Source organism: Drosophila arizonae, chromosome 5 (genome assembly GCF_054131065.1).
Source record: "Drosophila arizonae isolate 15081-1271.41 chromosome 5, UAZ_ARI_1.0, whole genome shotgun sequence".
NCBI lineage: Eukaryota > Metazoa > Arthropoda > Insecta > Diptera > Drosophilidae > Drosophila > Drosophila arizonae.
In genome coordinates this window covers 3639801-3655831 of record NC_142925.1, presented here as the reverse complement: position 1 = coordinate 3655831, position 16031 = coordinate 3639801, and the positions used below count along the sequence as shown (strand labels likewise).

At 42.6% G+C, this 16031-nt stretch overlaps 3 protein-coding genes across 7 annotated transcripts; 1 reads left to right on the top strand and 2 right to left on the bottom strand.

Annotated features, from left to right (window-relative positions):
* Window positions 1-171: 171 nt before the first annotated feature.
* Window positions 172-9167, bottom strand: NAT1 (N-acetyltransferase 1). The gene is made up of 4 exons (XM_018010118.2): window positions 9027-9167; window positions 2799-6169; window positions 825-2725; window positions 172-757 (listed from the first exon to the last, which is right to left on the bottom strand). The coding sequence occupies exons 2-4, from the start codon at window positions 3554-3556 to the stop codon at window positions 579-581; spliced, it is 2838 nt and encodes a 945-aa protein (XP_017865607.1). The 5' UTR covers window positions 3557-6169; window positions 9027-9167; the 3' UTR covers window positions 172-578.
* Window positions 9064-15333, top strand: Atg7 (Autophagy-related 7). 2 transcript variants are annotated; one of them, XM_018010120.2, is made up of 9 exons: window positions 9247-9726; window positions 9787-10320; window positions 10640-10843; window positions 10906-11050; window positions 11116-11463; window positions 11664-11828; window positions 14562-14846; window positions 14915-15031; window positions 15102-15333. In XM_018010120.2, exons 1-9 carry the CDS (start codon window positions 9536-9538, stop codon window positions 15165-15167), a joined length of 2055 nt encoding a protein of 684 aa, XP_017865609.1. In that variant the 5' UTR covers window positions 9247-9535; the 3' UTR covers window positions 15168-15333. The 2 variants fall into 2 exon arrangements, with proteins under 2 accessions (XP_089326755.1, XP_017865609.1); XM_089470629.1 differs by lacking the exons at window positions 9247-9726; window positions 9787-10320 and adding an exon at window positions 9064-9203.
* LOC108615568 (32 kDa beta-galactoside-binding lectin) lies at window positions 11847-14201 on the bottom strand. 4 transcript variants are annotated; one of them, XM_018010128.2, is made up of 4 exons: window positions 14041-14201; window positions 13572-13653; window positions 12841-13428; window positions 11847-12530 (listed from the first exon to the last, which is right to left on the bottom strand). In XM_018010128.2, the coding sequence occupies exons 1-4, from the start codon at window positions 14177-14179 to the stop codon at window positions 12245-12247; spliced, it is 1095 nt and encodes a 364-aa protein (XP_017865617.2). In that variant the 5' UTR covers window positions 14180-14201; the 3' UTR covers window positions 11847-12244. The 4 variants fall into 4 exon arrangements, with proteins under 4 accessions (XP_017865617.2, XP_089326765.1, XP_089326764.1 ...); XM_089470639.1 differs by lacking the exon at window positions 14041-14201 and adding an exon at window positions 13978-14011; XM_089470638.1 differs by lacking the exon at window positions 14041-14201 and adding an exon at window positions 13849-13990.
* Window positions 15334-16031: the final 698 nt, after the last annotated feature.

Here is a 16031-nt window from a genome sequence, read left to right as displayed (position 1 = left end):
TTGCGATTAGCAAAGAAAATATAAGAGAAATTCATATTTTAAAAAAAGAGAACAATTTAGTGCATGTAAATCAGTTCAGGGTTAATTGTTCGAAATGAAATTCACTAATTAATTTATATTGTATATATATGAGTTTACGTGTGTCTCGATTTAAATATCATAAATGTTGCATTTGTTGTTTTTTTTTTTTTTTTTTCTTTTTTGTTTATTACGTTTGCGTCTATTGCCGTTAAATATAGATATATTGGTTAATTGTTATTAAAGTTGCTTGAACTTGAATGAATATCAAATAATTTGGATTAACTTGTAGCGTTTTTCTACTATAATTTGACTAACATTTTTGCAACCGCGATTTCAACTTTCATCTTGTTTATATAATGTGTTTTTAAATGGGAATTTTTTTTTCGTTTTTTTGTTGACTTTTGTAAATTTTTTTTAATGGTTAATTTTTGTGATTTTTTTTTTTGTTTTTTTTTTTACGTTTAGTCGGTTGCGAATAAATATATATATAGAAGTGTTATTACATATATAGTGTGTGTGTTGGGTTATTATGCATCGTTTATTGATTATGGGGCGCTTTAATCTTCGTCATCCTCGGATTCAGCTTCCTGCAACCAGGTCAACCAGGCGTTCACCTGGAACAATGCTGAGCCCTTGCCTGGATATTTGTCCGATATCTCCTCCTTCCATAAAACGAATGCTTCCTCCTCAATGATTTCGAAGTCGTAGAGATATTTAAACCAGCGACAAAGCATGCCTGCGAAAAATTGAAAAATTTATATTAGTATATAGCTATAGAAATTTAGATATTATATATATCTTACCCTTGGGGAAGTTCTCGTTATAACAGAAAGTCTGCAGTGCATAAAGCGCCATCAATTGCAATTCGTTTTGACCTAGGAAAGTTTGCAGCATCTGGCTGTAGGTCTCCAGCATGTTTTGTTCCTTTTGTATTATTGATTTCTCGGGATGCTCCTTGGGGTCCACGTTGCTAGCCAATGTTGTCTCCTTGGTGATGTATTTGACCACAACGGTCATGAGTGCCTGGATGAAGCCTGGGTCCTTGTAGTACTTGTTATCCACATTAGCCTTGATCCACTTGTAGAAATTGTTTGGATTGGGATCGTTTTGCAGCTGCTTCAGCATCTCTGCCTGCACCTTGAGCAATGGATAGAGGAAGGACAGCTGTCGATCCTCTAGAATTTCGGCCAAACGTTCCTTGTTGCGATCCACCTCGGGCAGGCTGTTCATCAAATCAATTTTGCTAGCACGGAACTTCTCCTCCAGCGCATCCTTGCCAATGGTCTTGTGCAGCTGCTGCAGCACCAGCAAAAACAATGGATAATGTTGTCCATTGTCCGTGTAGTTGGCAATGTCGTTAAGCTTTATCAGAGCCGGCTCGCATACGGCCTTGCTGAGCACGGAGGCGACCAGGGCTGTGATGCGTGGGTTCAGTGCCTCGCGCTCGTTCATCTTGTTGACCAACTGCTTGAAGATCTCAACGATGATATTTGGCTTGATGTTGGCCTGTTTGCGCAATGTCTGCAAGAAGCGCACGACACGTTCCAAATAGACGTCGTTGACACGGTCAAGCACCTCCATCAATAGATTGAGACAGACATCCTTGAGCGATTTTTCCGGTAGTTTTAGCTCAATAAATCCTTCGACCAATTCCGTAAACTGATCGCGTTGTCCATTGACGGCCTCCACTGTTTCCGATTCGGTTTGTTGTTCATCTTCATTTGCGATTTCCTGCTTTACAATCGGCTCATCATCCGCTTCCTGCTTCTCCTCATAGTAGAATTTCTCCTTGAAATAGGCTTGCGCCTTCTTGGACAACTCTTCCTTGCTTGGTCCCTTGTCCTTCTTCTGCTGCTTGCCGGAGCCGGAGCCTGATGGTGTTGTCGGTCGGTCGGTGCCGCCATTCTTGGCATTGGCTCCCAGCTGCTGCTGCTGCTGCTCCTTATTATCATTACCACCTGCTGCTAATCCTGCTGTTAACTTCTTGTCCTGCTCCATGGCTGCCGATTGACCGAAATTGGGCGACGACGATGTTGCCTTCAGGCTCTTCTCGCCCAGCTGCTGCACTGCGTGCAGTCCACGATTCTCGATACCATATTCCGCCGAGGGCGTAGACGATGGCCGCACCGGAGTGTTGATCAGATGTGATGTGGGTGTGCCCAGCAATGGATAGTGCGAATTGGACAGCTGCGATGTGGCCGATTGCTGTGCAGATGAGCTGCTGCTGTTGCCGCTCGGCGGCGTCGAAATGGGCAGAGTGGCCGGGAATTTCTGATTCTGCGACGCGGCGCGGAACAGCAACGAATTGGCTGCTGGACGCATTTGCAGATTCTCAACCGAATCCTGATTCGTCGATATCAAGTTGCGCTTGAAACGTGGCGCCAACTCCTTGCCGCCCAGCATCATTTGAGTGCCGCCTCCGCCGTACTGGCCATCATTGTTCCGATCGTTGTTGCGATCATTGTTACGATGCGAGCCGCCACTGCCGCCGCCACGTGAATCATCGCGATTGTTGCTGCTGCCGCCGCCGCCAGATCCATTCTGGTTGTTGTGCTTGTTGTAGCGATTGTTGCCGTAGTTGCCACCGCCGCTGCCGCCGCCGCCTCCACCGCTGTTGCCGCCCTGGTCACGGTTACGATCACGATTACTGTATTGGCGATTGTCGCGATCACGATCCCGATCCCGATTGTTGCTTGTGGCAAAGCTGGAGAAAGGAGAAAAAAAGCTTGTATGAAATTCTGTACCTCAACATATATCACTATATATTCAATACTCACGGTGATACAATGGGCGATGCGCCCGTAACACTGAGTCCGCTAAACATATCATTGTAGCCGCCAGGCTGTATATTCAAATGGAAGCGATTCATCCAGCTATCGCCGTCGCGATCATTGTTGCGCATGTCGCGGTTGCGATTGGCGAATTGGGTGCGTATGATGGAGTCATCGTCCGAGCGTATTTGCTTTATCGGGACGGGTCCTTCGGAGCTGCCGCCGACCTTGCGCGGTATCCAATTGTTTTGACGCAACTCGATGACATCCTTTAGCATAAAGCGTATCCTTGGTGGATATTCAGTTGATTTTGAACGACGTTCCAACGTCTCAAAATACTGGTTCATCAGCTCTTTGCCCTGTTCTGAATCCAGATTCTTGCCGCAAGTCTTGAGCAATTGAGCCAGGCATTCCATGTCCTCGCACATCTCTTGCGCCCCGGCCGTACGTTTCTTCTTCTTATCCAATAGCTCCATAATGCATGCGTGCAACACATGCTTCGACAGCATATCCAACTTGTTGAGTTCACCAATGAATTTAACATTGCCCAGCATTCTCTGCTTGGCCAGATGGCGTCGCTCCTCCTCATCGGCCTCATTCTCGGGCGGTGGTCGATTATCGTTGGCCTCATCGCGCTTCAAGCGATTGTTGAACTTGTCGCGACAGACGGCAATCAGAAGACGTAGAAATGTGCACGAATTATTTGGATCCTTTTCAAATGATGGCGCTTCCTCGGACAAACGCTTGCACAGCTGTGCATACATAGACGAGTACTTCGGCTCGTCCAAGGCTTTGTCGAAGATCAGTAAGATGACACCGTTCAGTATGACAATCGAATTCAGATCTAGCTTCAGCAGCTCATCGCTCAACTCTTGGAATTTCTCGGGCGTCAATTTGTTCAATATGCCACGGACACGTCGGAAAACTGCATCGTTCTTCTCGCTCTGCGTTAGGCCATGCTGTGGACGCAACGATGGCGGTATCCAGCGTCCGGTAATGGGTTGCTGTGCTCCAGCTCCAGCGCCGGCACCAATTGATGCTGCGCCTCCTGATACTGATGATGCTGCCCCTCCAACTCCTCCTCCTGTTGCTGTTGGTGGCGGTGTAGACGACTTGTATGATTGCTGCTGCTGCTGCTGTTGCTGATGATGATAACTTTGCTGCTGCTGTTGTTGTTGATGCTGCTGCTGTTGCAGATTGTTGCTTGCTGCAGTGTGTCTCAAGTTCTGGCCACGCTCGTAACGCTCGTCGTTGTTGCCTCGATTATTGTAACGCCCGCCGCCGCTGCCGCCGCTTCCTCCTCCTACACCACCTGCGCTGTAGCGTTGATGTGCCGGTGATTCGTCTGCGTAGCTATCCCTATAATTGTCCCGTTGGCTATAGTCGTCACGTTGATAGCGTCCACTCAGGCTGCCGCTGTTATTATTGTTGTTGTTGTTGTGGTTGCTGCTGCCGCTGCCATCGTTGCGCTGTGAGCCGTAATTTGATTTATTTGGATTGCCAATTGTCGAATTGCTGCCGTAATGACGTTGTTGTTGTTGCTGCTGCTGCTGCTGTTGTCCGCTGCTGCTACTGCTGCTGCTGCTGCTGCTGTTGTGGTTGATGTTGCTGCTACTGTTGCCATTGCCATTGACCGTCTCGTAGCGTGAGCCGCTGCCAGTTGCTTGATGCGAGGCGCGATAGCTGCTGCCGCTGCTGTTGCCGCCCGCCGAGGAGTTTGTGTTTAGATTTCGATTGTAGCTGACGCCATCGGAGGAGCTCGAGTGATAGTTGTTCCGACTACCACGATGAACTCCCAGACTACCGTTATAACTGCTGCTATCAGCTGACTGCTGACTGCCGTTAGTCAAGCCGCCGCCTCCGCTATTATTGTTGCCAGTCGCTGCACCCAAAATGTCACTATTTTTGCTATAGTAACGCGACGACGACGAATCGTTTTGATATGATCGTCGAGGCCTTGGGCTTAGCTCCGAATCGTGTTGACGAATTTTGACGGTATTCTTGTTATAGCCACTGGAGTAGTGTCCGCTAGGGCCACCAATTTGCTGTCCTCCTACACCGCCTCCAACTCCGCCTGTTCCCGATGAGTTAGCACCTGTGATCGAACCAGTGCTTGAACGGCTACCGTTGCGACCACTCAGTCCAGATTCGTTGACGCCAATTGATTTATTGGAACGATAATTGCCGCCGTTGTGGTTCGCACCGTTGCTGCTTGTGCCCTTGTCAATCTTCACCAGATTCTTGAGATTATTGAACGTATCGGTCGCTGTGGTGATGGGCAATAGATTCGGACTGGTATTCAGCAGTGTCTTCTGGCCAATGGTTGACGCCGTTGTTGGTGTTGTCGATGTGGTTGTTGTTAATGCCGATAGTGGTGTCGGTGGTGTTTGGCCTCCGGTACCGCCGCTGCCGTTATTGCCGCTGCCGCTGCTGCTGCTGGTGACGCCTAAAACGGCGCCGCCGCCTCCGCCTCCACCGCCGCGATTGCTCAATTGCTCGTAATTGCGCTCGATAATATCGTTTGGTTTCGATGACGTTATTATCAAACGCAAATCGTTGACGCCGCCGCTGCCGCACCCACTGCTGCTGCTGTTGACGCTGCTGCTGGTGTTGGTGCCGCCGCCGCCGATGCTCGTCGTATCACCGGTACTGGTGCCTCCCTCAATGGTGATCGTTTTGGCGCTGTGGCGGAACTGATCTATGATGACGCCTGCCTGATGCCCGTTGCTAGTACCGTTAGCCCAACGCTGCGGACTATCGTCGTAAGTGTGCAAAAGGGGAGCGGCGTCGTACGTTGATAGTGGAATGGTGATAATTTTTCTCTATCGACTCGGGAGCGAAAAAATTTAATTCGTGGATTTTCGTCTCACTGGAGGGGCTCGCTGTTCCTAGCGCGCTCTCGCTCTTTGTTAACGGTCCTCTTGGTATCTCGATCCTGTTTGATCTGCCTCTCGCTCTCGCTCTGGCTCTCTGTGCTCTCCCTGTGTGGTGTTATACAACACAACACACGCGAAACAAAACAAAAATTTTGTATAGTACACACAGACACGCACGCACACAGAGACACACACACAAAAATATATATATATATATCGATATATAAATATATATGTGAATATATATGTTAAGCTGTATATGTATAGCTGCTTGTTAATTGATGGGGCTCCCTTCGGTTGCTTTGTCCTAAAGTCTGTCTTTCTCTTCTGCTACGTCTCCTTCGATATATGTTTCTGCGTGAGTTTTGCCAGATGTTTTATTTATATTTATTTTTTTGTTTGTTTTTGTTTAATTTATGTAATTTGTTTAGTTAGATAGATTCCTGTCTAATCGGATATTGCCTGCTCCGTTGCTGCTTGCCGCTTACTCTTATAGGAATCCTGTTGAAAAATGAGAAAAGGTCGTGTCAAAATTCTAATTAGAAATGTTATTGATATGCTATAGGGGAATTGGTAACAGTTTTCAAATAATATGAACAAACAAAAATATAAAGTGACGAGACAAAGTTGTGTGATATGGTCCAAATATATTGTACATACGTACAAGCATATACTGACAAATGTGCAAATGAAAACTGAGCGGATATATACACAAACACATACACATATAACAATAATAGATATAATAGAAATCTTTAAATCGAATTCCCTTGAAATTACTTTTCACGTCGACTCTCATTTGCTTATGCCTGCATATAAAAATGTGCGTATATGTGTGTGTGTGTGTGAGAAATTTAATAAATGCCCAATAAGTGTTAATTAAGCTGCTCTGGCCTTTACTATGGCTCGAGGCACAGCTGTTCGTTTTCTTCGTTCAGCTACGCTCGAATTTAAAGCTTTGGTTTACTACTAGAAAATAACGGTTGTTTGACAATGCTCGCTCGCTCGCTCACTTGACGTTGGCAATGGGAAACTATCATAAGTCTAAAACTGGAATTTTAATGAAAATAACCTCGCAAAACACCTTCAAGTTTATTTCACTTTTCCCCCACACACGACGCAACGCAATTGAACGTCACACACAAATACACAAACGATGGCTGCGTTCTCTGCTCAGCTTGGGGAAATTTCAATATGCATGTATGCCATGTACATATGCTGTACATCTACGTGCCAGTGTTGCCGTGCTGCACCATTAAAATGCGCAAATAGAGTGCATTTCATGAAATGAATGTACATATTATTAATGCAATTACTTGAGCTGCTCAATATACAGGAACACTGTTTTTTTAATGCACTTAAATTGATTTTAATAAGCAAACAAATTGAGTGGGGCAACTAACTGGTCGGCCAGGTCGTTCGCTTTTGTTCTTTGTTGGCTTTTTCTTTGTTTGCGCGCGCTCCGTTTGCCAAGTTTGAACTCCTCCTCTATGTACTTACATACATATATGTATGTGAGTGTATGGGAATAAGTGTATAAAAATTCAAACTGGGATGTGTGGATGCTCACGTATCTCGCAAAAACTCACACACATACTCATGCACATTTTCAAGCGTGCGTATGTATGTATGTGTGTACCCATTTCGCTAGACGTTGCTGTTGCGCACAAGCGAGCGAATTTCTCAGTGTCAGTGTCCTTTGAATGTGTGCGTGTGCCTTTGCAAATGTATGAGTTTGTGTGTGTATGTATAGAGGTTTATGGCCTCTGCTAGAGCTTTCGTTGGTTCGCAGTTTCCGTTCTGCGCCATCGAATTAAAGTCTCTTGACCCCAATAAAAGTGTACTAAATGGGTGCGTTGTTGTTTTTTTGATTAGCGGTGCTTAGCCTAAACCCAAGAAAAAACAACATTCAAATTATTTCGCATCTGCGCCATGAGTCACATATGAATGCTAAATTTTACACTTTTGCTTTATGTGATTTTCACTCAAAGAGAGCACACACACACACACATACACTCACATACAAATTTGAGAGTTTCTAAAGTTTAAGCATGATTTTGCATTTTGAAAGCTCCCCACCCAAAGCAACCCTGAAGCCTGATTTGCATTTTGTCCATATATGTCGAGGTTTGTACGTGTGGTTGCATTTAAATGCCTTCCAAGCACCCCCCAAATAGTGGCCAAAGTGTAAAACCACCCCAAAAAGAGTGCGCATATATATGCCGCCCTTTCTCAAGCGTTGCAGCGCAAAGACGTCGACGACCCCGACCCGAACGAACCAAAACCCGATGCCGCGACAAAGAGACCCAGTTGTGGATGATTTTGACCTCAATTCAAGTGAGTCGTGCATAACCGTTCAAGTAAATCCCACTAGAAAAAACCTGATGCCATTTCCAATGACACTCACACACAAACACATATACATTCGCAGAGAGATATAAAATGGTATTTTAGATGGCAAACGCGTAAATTACTCTCTATTTAATCCAATGACCCGCCCTCGTTTTCTGCTAGAGCTATAGCCCGGCCTGTTTTCAATATGCCTTGCAACTAGTTTTTTATTCTTTTAATTTTCTTTTTGTACTCTTTTTTCAATGCTTTCGTCATGCACATCGTACAAAGTGCACACACACATACACTCAGCTGTTTGTATGCTGCTGCATGTGTGTGCGTACAAACGTGTGTGGCTGTGTTCGAAGATAAACCGCGTACACACGGAAAATCAAAATGAAGCTGCATTGAAAGCGAATCGAAAAACTCAAAACTCAACAAAGAAGAGAGAAGAGAGGAAAGAGAGACAGAAGCATGCAGCAAAGCAACGTCAACATCAGTTTTCCGTTGTGTGTGCCGCTGCCGCCGCCATTTTGTTTGCTAGCACTTGACGTTGCCGTTGCCGCTGCTGCTACTGCTGCTCTTCTCTCGCTCTATCTACCTACATACATACAAATACATTTCTTTGTATTTTGAGTGAATCATTTTTTCTCTTTCTTTTTTTGATTTTGATTTCTTTGTAAGTTTCATGCAGCGCATTTACTTTTTTCTTTAACTCAAGTTATACGAATTCACAATTTTAAGACGAAATACTGCGGCATTATTACACACTTATTGATTCATCGTGAATTTTCTGCTGCTGCTGCTATGAGCGAGGAAGCAAAAACGAGGACGTTCCTAATGTACATCGTACATCATGGAAAAATTTTTGAGGCTAAAATTTTTTTTCAACACTCGTTCTTATAACCTTAGCACATTTTGCAGTACAATTCAAACCAATATTACACACTTTAACTTTTGTCTATATGTATATTAAATATAATAATATAAGTAGGCTGTGAACTTTCTCTGTCTTTATTGTACTAACCTCTATAAATTACTGACTGTATGGCAACTTTTTTGCGAAAATTACTACCACCAGTCCGACGTGCTGCAAGACAATCGACGATATTATCGGTTATCTGCTATGGGTGGCGTGCTTAACGATATTTCCGTGAATATCGATGTGCGGAGCTATCGCAAAATTTCAGAAGCACGTATGTAGGTTAGCATCGATTAAATTTTATTTCCATGCATATATTTGACAGTTTGAGTGTTAATTCATGTAGTTTTCATAGTTGATTAGAGTTTTAACCTCTATGCCTATTTTATGGGGCCTATTTTTGGAGTATTTTCATCACTTCCGCAATCAGTTTCATTAACGATGTGACCGTCTGCATTTTATATTTGTCTTTTTATCGGCTGTGGTGCTCCCTGCGCAGCTGATTATTTCATTCTCATGTCGTTCCCTTTGAATGTCATTTGTTCCCCCATTGTTTGTTTATATTTGCATTGCGTGGGCGTGTGTGCATCGCTGCTCTACAGAATTAAAACGTAATGAGTGATATTAAAATTTTACAATTTGCTCCTTTTGAGTCGTTTGTGTCGCCGACATTTTGGCATAAATTAGCAGAACTCAAACTCGACTATGATCGTTTGTCCGATACAAAGCGTTCAATTTTCGGATACTACACAAATCGCAAGGCGTCCGGTTGTCTGCTCGAGGTCGACTACAGCGCATATAATAGGTAAACTGCGTGGCCAGCTGACTGATAAGAGGACACAATTAACTATTAATTACTTCACAGTGAAGCGCAGACACCAAAATTCAGCCATTTAGCCCATGGAAATATTTACAATAAAAATACAATTGAGGAGTTCAAAGCCCTGGATAAGACAGCACTGCTGGTAGATGAGGGCAAACAACTCTTAGATGATATGCGCAGTGGCCGAGCCTTGAGCGACGCCAGTTTATTGACGCGCTTCTTTGTTCTGTCGTTCGCGGATCTGAAATGCCATAGCTATTACTATTGGATCGCCTTTCCCTGCCCCCTGACACCCGCACTGGAATTGCTTAGCCCAGCTACAAAGCTGAAAGAAATTCCCAATAATCGAAACTTTGTGGAAGCTATTTCCGTGTTGCCTGCGCATGCGCAAAACTTTTTTATCTTGCATGTGAACGAACAGGCGAAAGTGTGTGAGGCGCTCAGCTTGACTGCTGCTTTAAGTGATTTCGATGAGCAGCGGGCGCAGCATTATATTTACTGTTTCGCCGATCCCAGCGAATATGAGAATCCTGCCTGGCTGATGCGCAACTATGTGGCATTGCTGTTCCAGAAATGGTAAATAATAAGTGAATATGTTCAACAGGTGCGCTCGAAAACAAGATGCTTTACTATTGGCTGAAGAGAAAGCAGAGTGAGAGAGAGAAAGAGCGTGAGTCGAATGAGCTTAAGTTACTCAAACTCAACTCTCTTTCTCTTTCTTTCCTTTTCACTTTTGTTTGGCAATGCGCTCAAACTTTAGCCACAGCTGTGTTAGATATGTGCTCATCAAACAAATTGTACTCGATATCGATAATACATCGAAGAGAGCGAAAGCGAGTGAATTCAATTTTCATAACACTGATTTAACTCAAATACACTTTCTTACTCATTTCAGTCCCACTCTTATAGGCAAATCGCTCAAGTTCTTGGGTCTGCGCTACGATCAGCAAATGCACTTGGACAACAGCTTGATTTGGGAGGTACGTCAGGCTGAGGCATGCAACTATGAACAGGTTCAATTTGTTGGCTGGGAAGCGAATCGCAATGGCAAAATGGGACCACGCATGGCCAATATGCGGGATAGCATGGATCCAGCCAAGTTAGTAATCGCCCTACATGGTATATAATCATATAATGACTATAATATCATATGCTTTGCAGATTGGCTGAGAATTCGGTTAACTTGAATTTGAAACTTATGAAATGGCGTCTGGTTCCCGACTTAGATTTGGATATACTTGCAAAGACCAAGTGTTTGCTCTTTGGGGCTGGCACATTGGGCTGTGCTGTGGCTCGCAATTTGCTGGTTAGACTGGATAGCATTTACTATATACATATGTATACATATATATTAATGATCGTCTCTTTTAGTCCTGGGGCTTCAAGCACATAACGCTAATGGACAATGGCAAAGTAGGCTATTCGAATCCTGTGCGTCAAAGTCTTTATACCCACTCGGATGCTGTGGCTGGAAATTGCATGAAGGCAACCACAGCTGCCGCTCGTCTGCTTGAGATTAATCCCAGCGCTGTCACCAAGGGTTATATTTTGGAAATACCCATGCCGGGCCATACAGTGGGCGAGGCATTACGCCCACAAACCGAGCAGCATTTACAGTGCATCGAGGAGGAGGTGCGGGCGCATGATGTCATCTTTCTGCTAACCGATTCACGTGAGAGCCGTTGGCTGCCCACGCTGCTGGGTGCAGCAAATCAAAAGGTTAAATATGGTAGTTGAATATATTAGATAATGGGCGAGTCTGTAGAATGGTTGTATTAGTATGTAGAATATATATATAGAGAATTCCTACATAATATATTTAAGATCATTTCTATTGTATAATTACCTATACTCTGTGTACCCAGTCAAATATGATAAATATTTTATTAATATGCATGTATATTTTGTATGCTCTACAGATTGTCATGAATGCAGCTCTTGGCTTTGACAGCTATCTAGTCATGCGGCATGGCAGCACGCGAGAGCTACCAGGCGATTGTATCAAGGATGTCGAAGGACTTAAATGCATAACTGGACAACAGTTGGGTTGTTACTTTTGCAATGATGTCACAGCGCCAGGAAATGTGAGTAAAACTACAAAATTTAACAAAAACTCAGACTTTATTAATAAATATATACAAGCTAGTAGTATATACAGTTTAAGTAGTATATTGAATAAGGTAGTATATGGTATATAGTTATATATGGCATATAGTAGTATATTAGTATTTTATATATTGTACATTATCATAAATTATTTAGTATATACATACTGAGACATACCACAGATTATATATCAGGACACTACAAATAGTAGTATATATATTGTACATATTGTATTACAAATAGTAGTATATACAATGTAGTAAGTATATTACAAATAGTAGTATATACAATATAGTAGTATATGCCATATAGCATCCTATTCCATATAAAAAATTATTTTATTTAGTAAATAGTAGCAGAGTCTACTTTTACTTTAAGCAAATCTTAAAATATACTAAGCGCACTCGTAATCATGTCTCGAGTATTTCTCAAATCCTGCGCACGTCGTGTCGCCCGTTTGTACGTGATCGACGCCTGTAATTTGAATGACCAAGCCATTGATTGCAGTCACCTTGAAGCCCACGAGGTTCATCATGGCATTCGGTGTGCGCCAGGCGTAGCTAAAGAAATTGAATCCATCCACGGCGGTCAATACCTCGCGTTCCGTGAAAGCCAAGGCCAATTTAAACTGCTGATTGAAGACGAAGGGAAAGCCCCCATGGCGCTCCTCGATGCCAAACCTGCAAAAGAGAAGTGATTAAAATATATGTGTTAGAATATTTAGCTAGCTTTAGGTGAGATTCTCATCCCAAATGGCTTCCGTTTAAAGGTGTTTTTTTAATTAGAGTAGCTTTAAGCAAAGTCTTAATACTCTTTTAGCGAGAGTTTCACATTTTCAGTGTTGGACAATCAACTCAATATACTAGCACTAAACTTCACAGAGATGAGCTTTAAGCGTGCTCTTATTGGCTGTGTGCTCTAATTAAAACCATTATTCAAATGGATTTTGGCTTAGCTGCTAGCTTAAGCAGTGTTGCATAACGAACTTACTCAAAATTCTTGTTCATGGTGTTGCGAATCACAGCCTTCTCGTCGAATCGCACGCTAAAGTGCAGTTCCTCTCGCTTCGTGTCGGAGTCCGTAAACTTGATGATGAATTGGCCACGTTTATTCGCGAAGCAGCGCGCTGTGATGACAATGACATGGCCGGGGCTAAAGAGTATCGGCTGGTCGTTGCTGAAGGCCTTGAAGTAGTCCGAGGCGTGTATGGCCGGCCAGGGATTGGGGAAGACGGTGCGATGATCTACCTGTTTGATCACCTGTATTTGATCGCGTATCTCGACCGCACGAATCGAGCTCAGAGGCAAACGATATCGAAATGTGCAGAACTCGCGGCTATTGATCGAAATGTGAAAGCACTCGTCGGCGGCCAGAATATAGACCATAAAGAACTCCCCGCTGACAATCGGATTGGGCAGATTGATATTGTCCTCGACATGGGACTCCTCCTCGCCCCAGACGCCGTGCATGCGGGAATTGCGCACGATCATATCATTGCGAAAATAGCAGGAGAACCGCAGCCCAATGTCCGCATCGGGATTCACCGAAGACTTGGCCGTGCAGAGATTGATATGGAATCTGGAATGTAGAATAGGACTCATATAAATATGGTTGATTATACAATGGGAGGGCTAAACTGCGTTTAGTCATGTCATCAATGGCGATAACAACGTTTGACTCATATTGAAGGCAGGGCTCTAGATATTTTTTGTGTAATTTACCTGGCTGCTCCATCGATTGTTTTGGCCACGATTTCCAGCACATGGCCGAATTCCAGCGGATGCGATAAATTCCCCGAATATTCTGTTAACATATTTAATAGACTATATTAATAATTGGATTAGGCAATTTAATTTTCCTTTTTTTCGGATTTTATATTTCGTGTTAAGGGTTTATCGTCGAGCAGAGCGAATCGACATTATCTCTGGCAGCGTTCAATGCCTACAATATTTCTTTAAAAACTTCTCTGAGCATTCATTAGAATTTTTATGTACATACAAATAATTTTTATCTAATCAGCAGGCAGCTCACTCGAGCGCTCTTTTTTCATCATTTTTGTTGCTTCTGCTTTCGGCGTGCCCATATTTCCACTCCTCTTGACGTTATTTACTCTTTTTTGTACTTTACTTTATTTTTGTATTGTTTGTTTTTGGCTTTCGCACGCTCAGCTGTGTTGTGTTGCTGCCCTACCTATGGTTGGCGGCGTCATTTTTGTTAGTGTAAAGCTCGTCGTGGAATGTAAAGCTCTCAGCGCAGCGTACAAAGTTGAACTGCATGAAAAAACTGTAAACAGTTGCTGTTGCGCTAATTGGATATAAGAGTAGCTCATGTAATGTATGTAAAATCGTATTACAAGCAGTCCACTGTTAAGTAACAGTAGTTGAACAGCTGTTCTGCAAGCTGCATACTGAGCTTAGGCGCATATCTTATAAGCACAGTTGCCAATTGGAAAATGCCAGCTCTAATAAGCTGTTAAGTTGGCTGCACAAAATGTAAACAGAAAATTGAGAATAGAGTTGTAAGAGAGCTGCCATTTTTGCCAGAGTATAAAGAGCTAGAATGGAATTCAAAAAAACCTGAATCACGATTCTGACATATAATTAGAGTTTTCATATTCCTGCATTCAAATTTAAATGAGACTAATCTATGATTTCGCTTTCTCTCTCCCTCTCTCATGTTAACCTTAAACTTTACGTCTCTGTTTTTTACAGTCGCTCAAGGATCGCACCCTGGATCAACAGTGCACTGTTACGCGACCCGGCGTCTCTAACATAGCCGCCAGCTATGCAGTGGAGCTGTTGGTCGCCCTGCTGCAGCATCCACTGAGGGAGCTGGCGCCCGCCTACTATGCGAACAGTCGCCAGCAGACGACAGAGGTGCAGCAGCCGGAGGGGCTGTTAGGCATCTTGCCCCATTCCATACGCGGCATGCTGTGCAACTTTGAGAACATTTTACCAGCCACGCAGAAGTTTGCGCAGTGCATTGCCTGCTCGGAGGTGAGAAATCTCTATAAATATATCGAGCGATATGTCTATTTAATAAATATGTATTTATATATCTTTAGCGTGTTTTGGCCGCCTATCGCAGCGAGGGTCACGAATTTCTATTCAAAACATTCGAAACGGCCAAGTACTTGGAGGATTTAACTGGTATTTCCGACTTCAAGCGACTTAACAGTGAGGTAGGTGCACAATTATTAATTATTGGATTAATCTAAATTTAATCTGTGTCTGTCTAATTTATAATTCCAGATAATTGACTTTGATGATAATGAGTTTGATATGTCCGACAATGATGATGATGATGATGATAATTAGTTGTTTTTATTATTATTATTAGCACGATGAACTATATGCATTTTCTATTACATTTAAGCTTAAAGAGTCATTTATTTAGCACCAAATTTTATAATTTATGTATGTGTGTTTTATAAGTATTCAAATCTCTGTATGTCGTTTCAAATATATGTCATTTTAAATATAACATACGTATGTTGAGCCTGTTTCTGTCAGAATAAATACTATGATAATTTTACATTTTCAATCCATAATATATAATTAAGAATTGTCTTATAGTAATTCAATACTTATCAACAGACCATTTACTATTTGTTCTGTTATGTGTATGTTAATGAGTAGGTTATGAATAGGTCTTCATTGTCCTGCTTTAATGTTAACGAATGTGATTAACAGCTCTCATACAGAACTTGTCCATGCTCAGTATAAGAGTTGCATAGAGAGTTCAAAATTTGTCTTTGTGCGGATAAACACTAAACAGTTGTACTTATGTATTCATATTATCCGAATATGTATGTACATACATACATATACTTGTATTACACTGAATTGATTTCCTGTTATTGACACTGAAATTAGGCTTGTACATACATTACATATTCCGATAAGAATATTATTTATGACATTTTCATATGATTGTGAATCAGTGGAATCTCACAAATATTCGGACTTGTTATTGTTTTTTGTTTATTTTTGACCTGGAAATGACGACAATTTTTGTTTTGCCCAATATTTGTTTATATTTGTTATTTTAGTTCTTAAATATTTACATGTAAAATATTTTGTTTTGCTTTTTGGGTTTTTTGTTTTCTTTTTTTCCGAATGTTGATAATTCCTATTAAGTTATCAAGAATCAGAACCATGAATCAAAAGTCAAGTTCATTA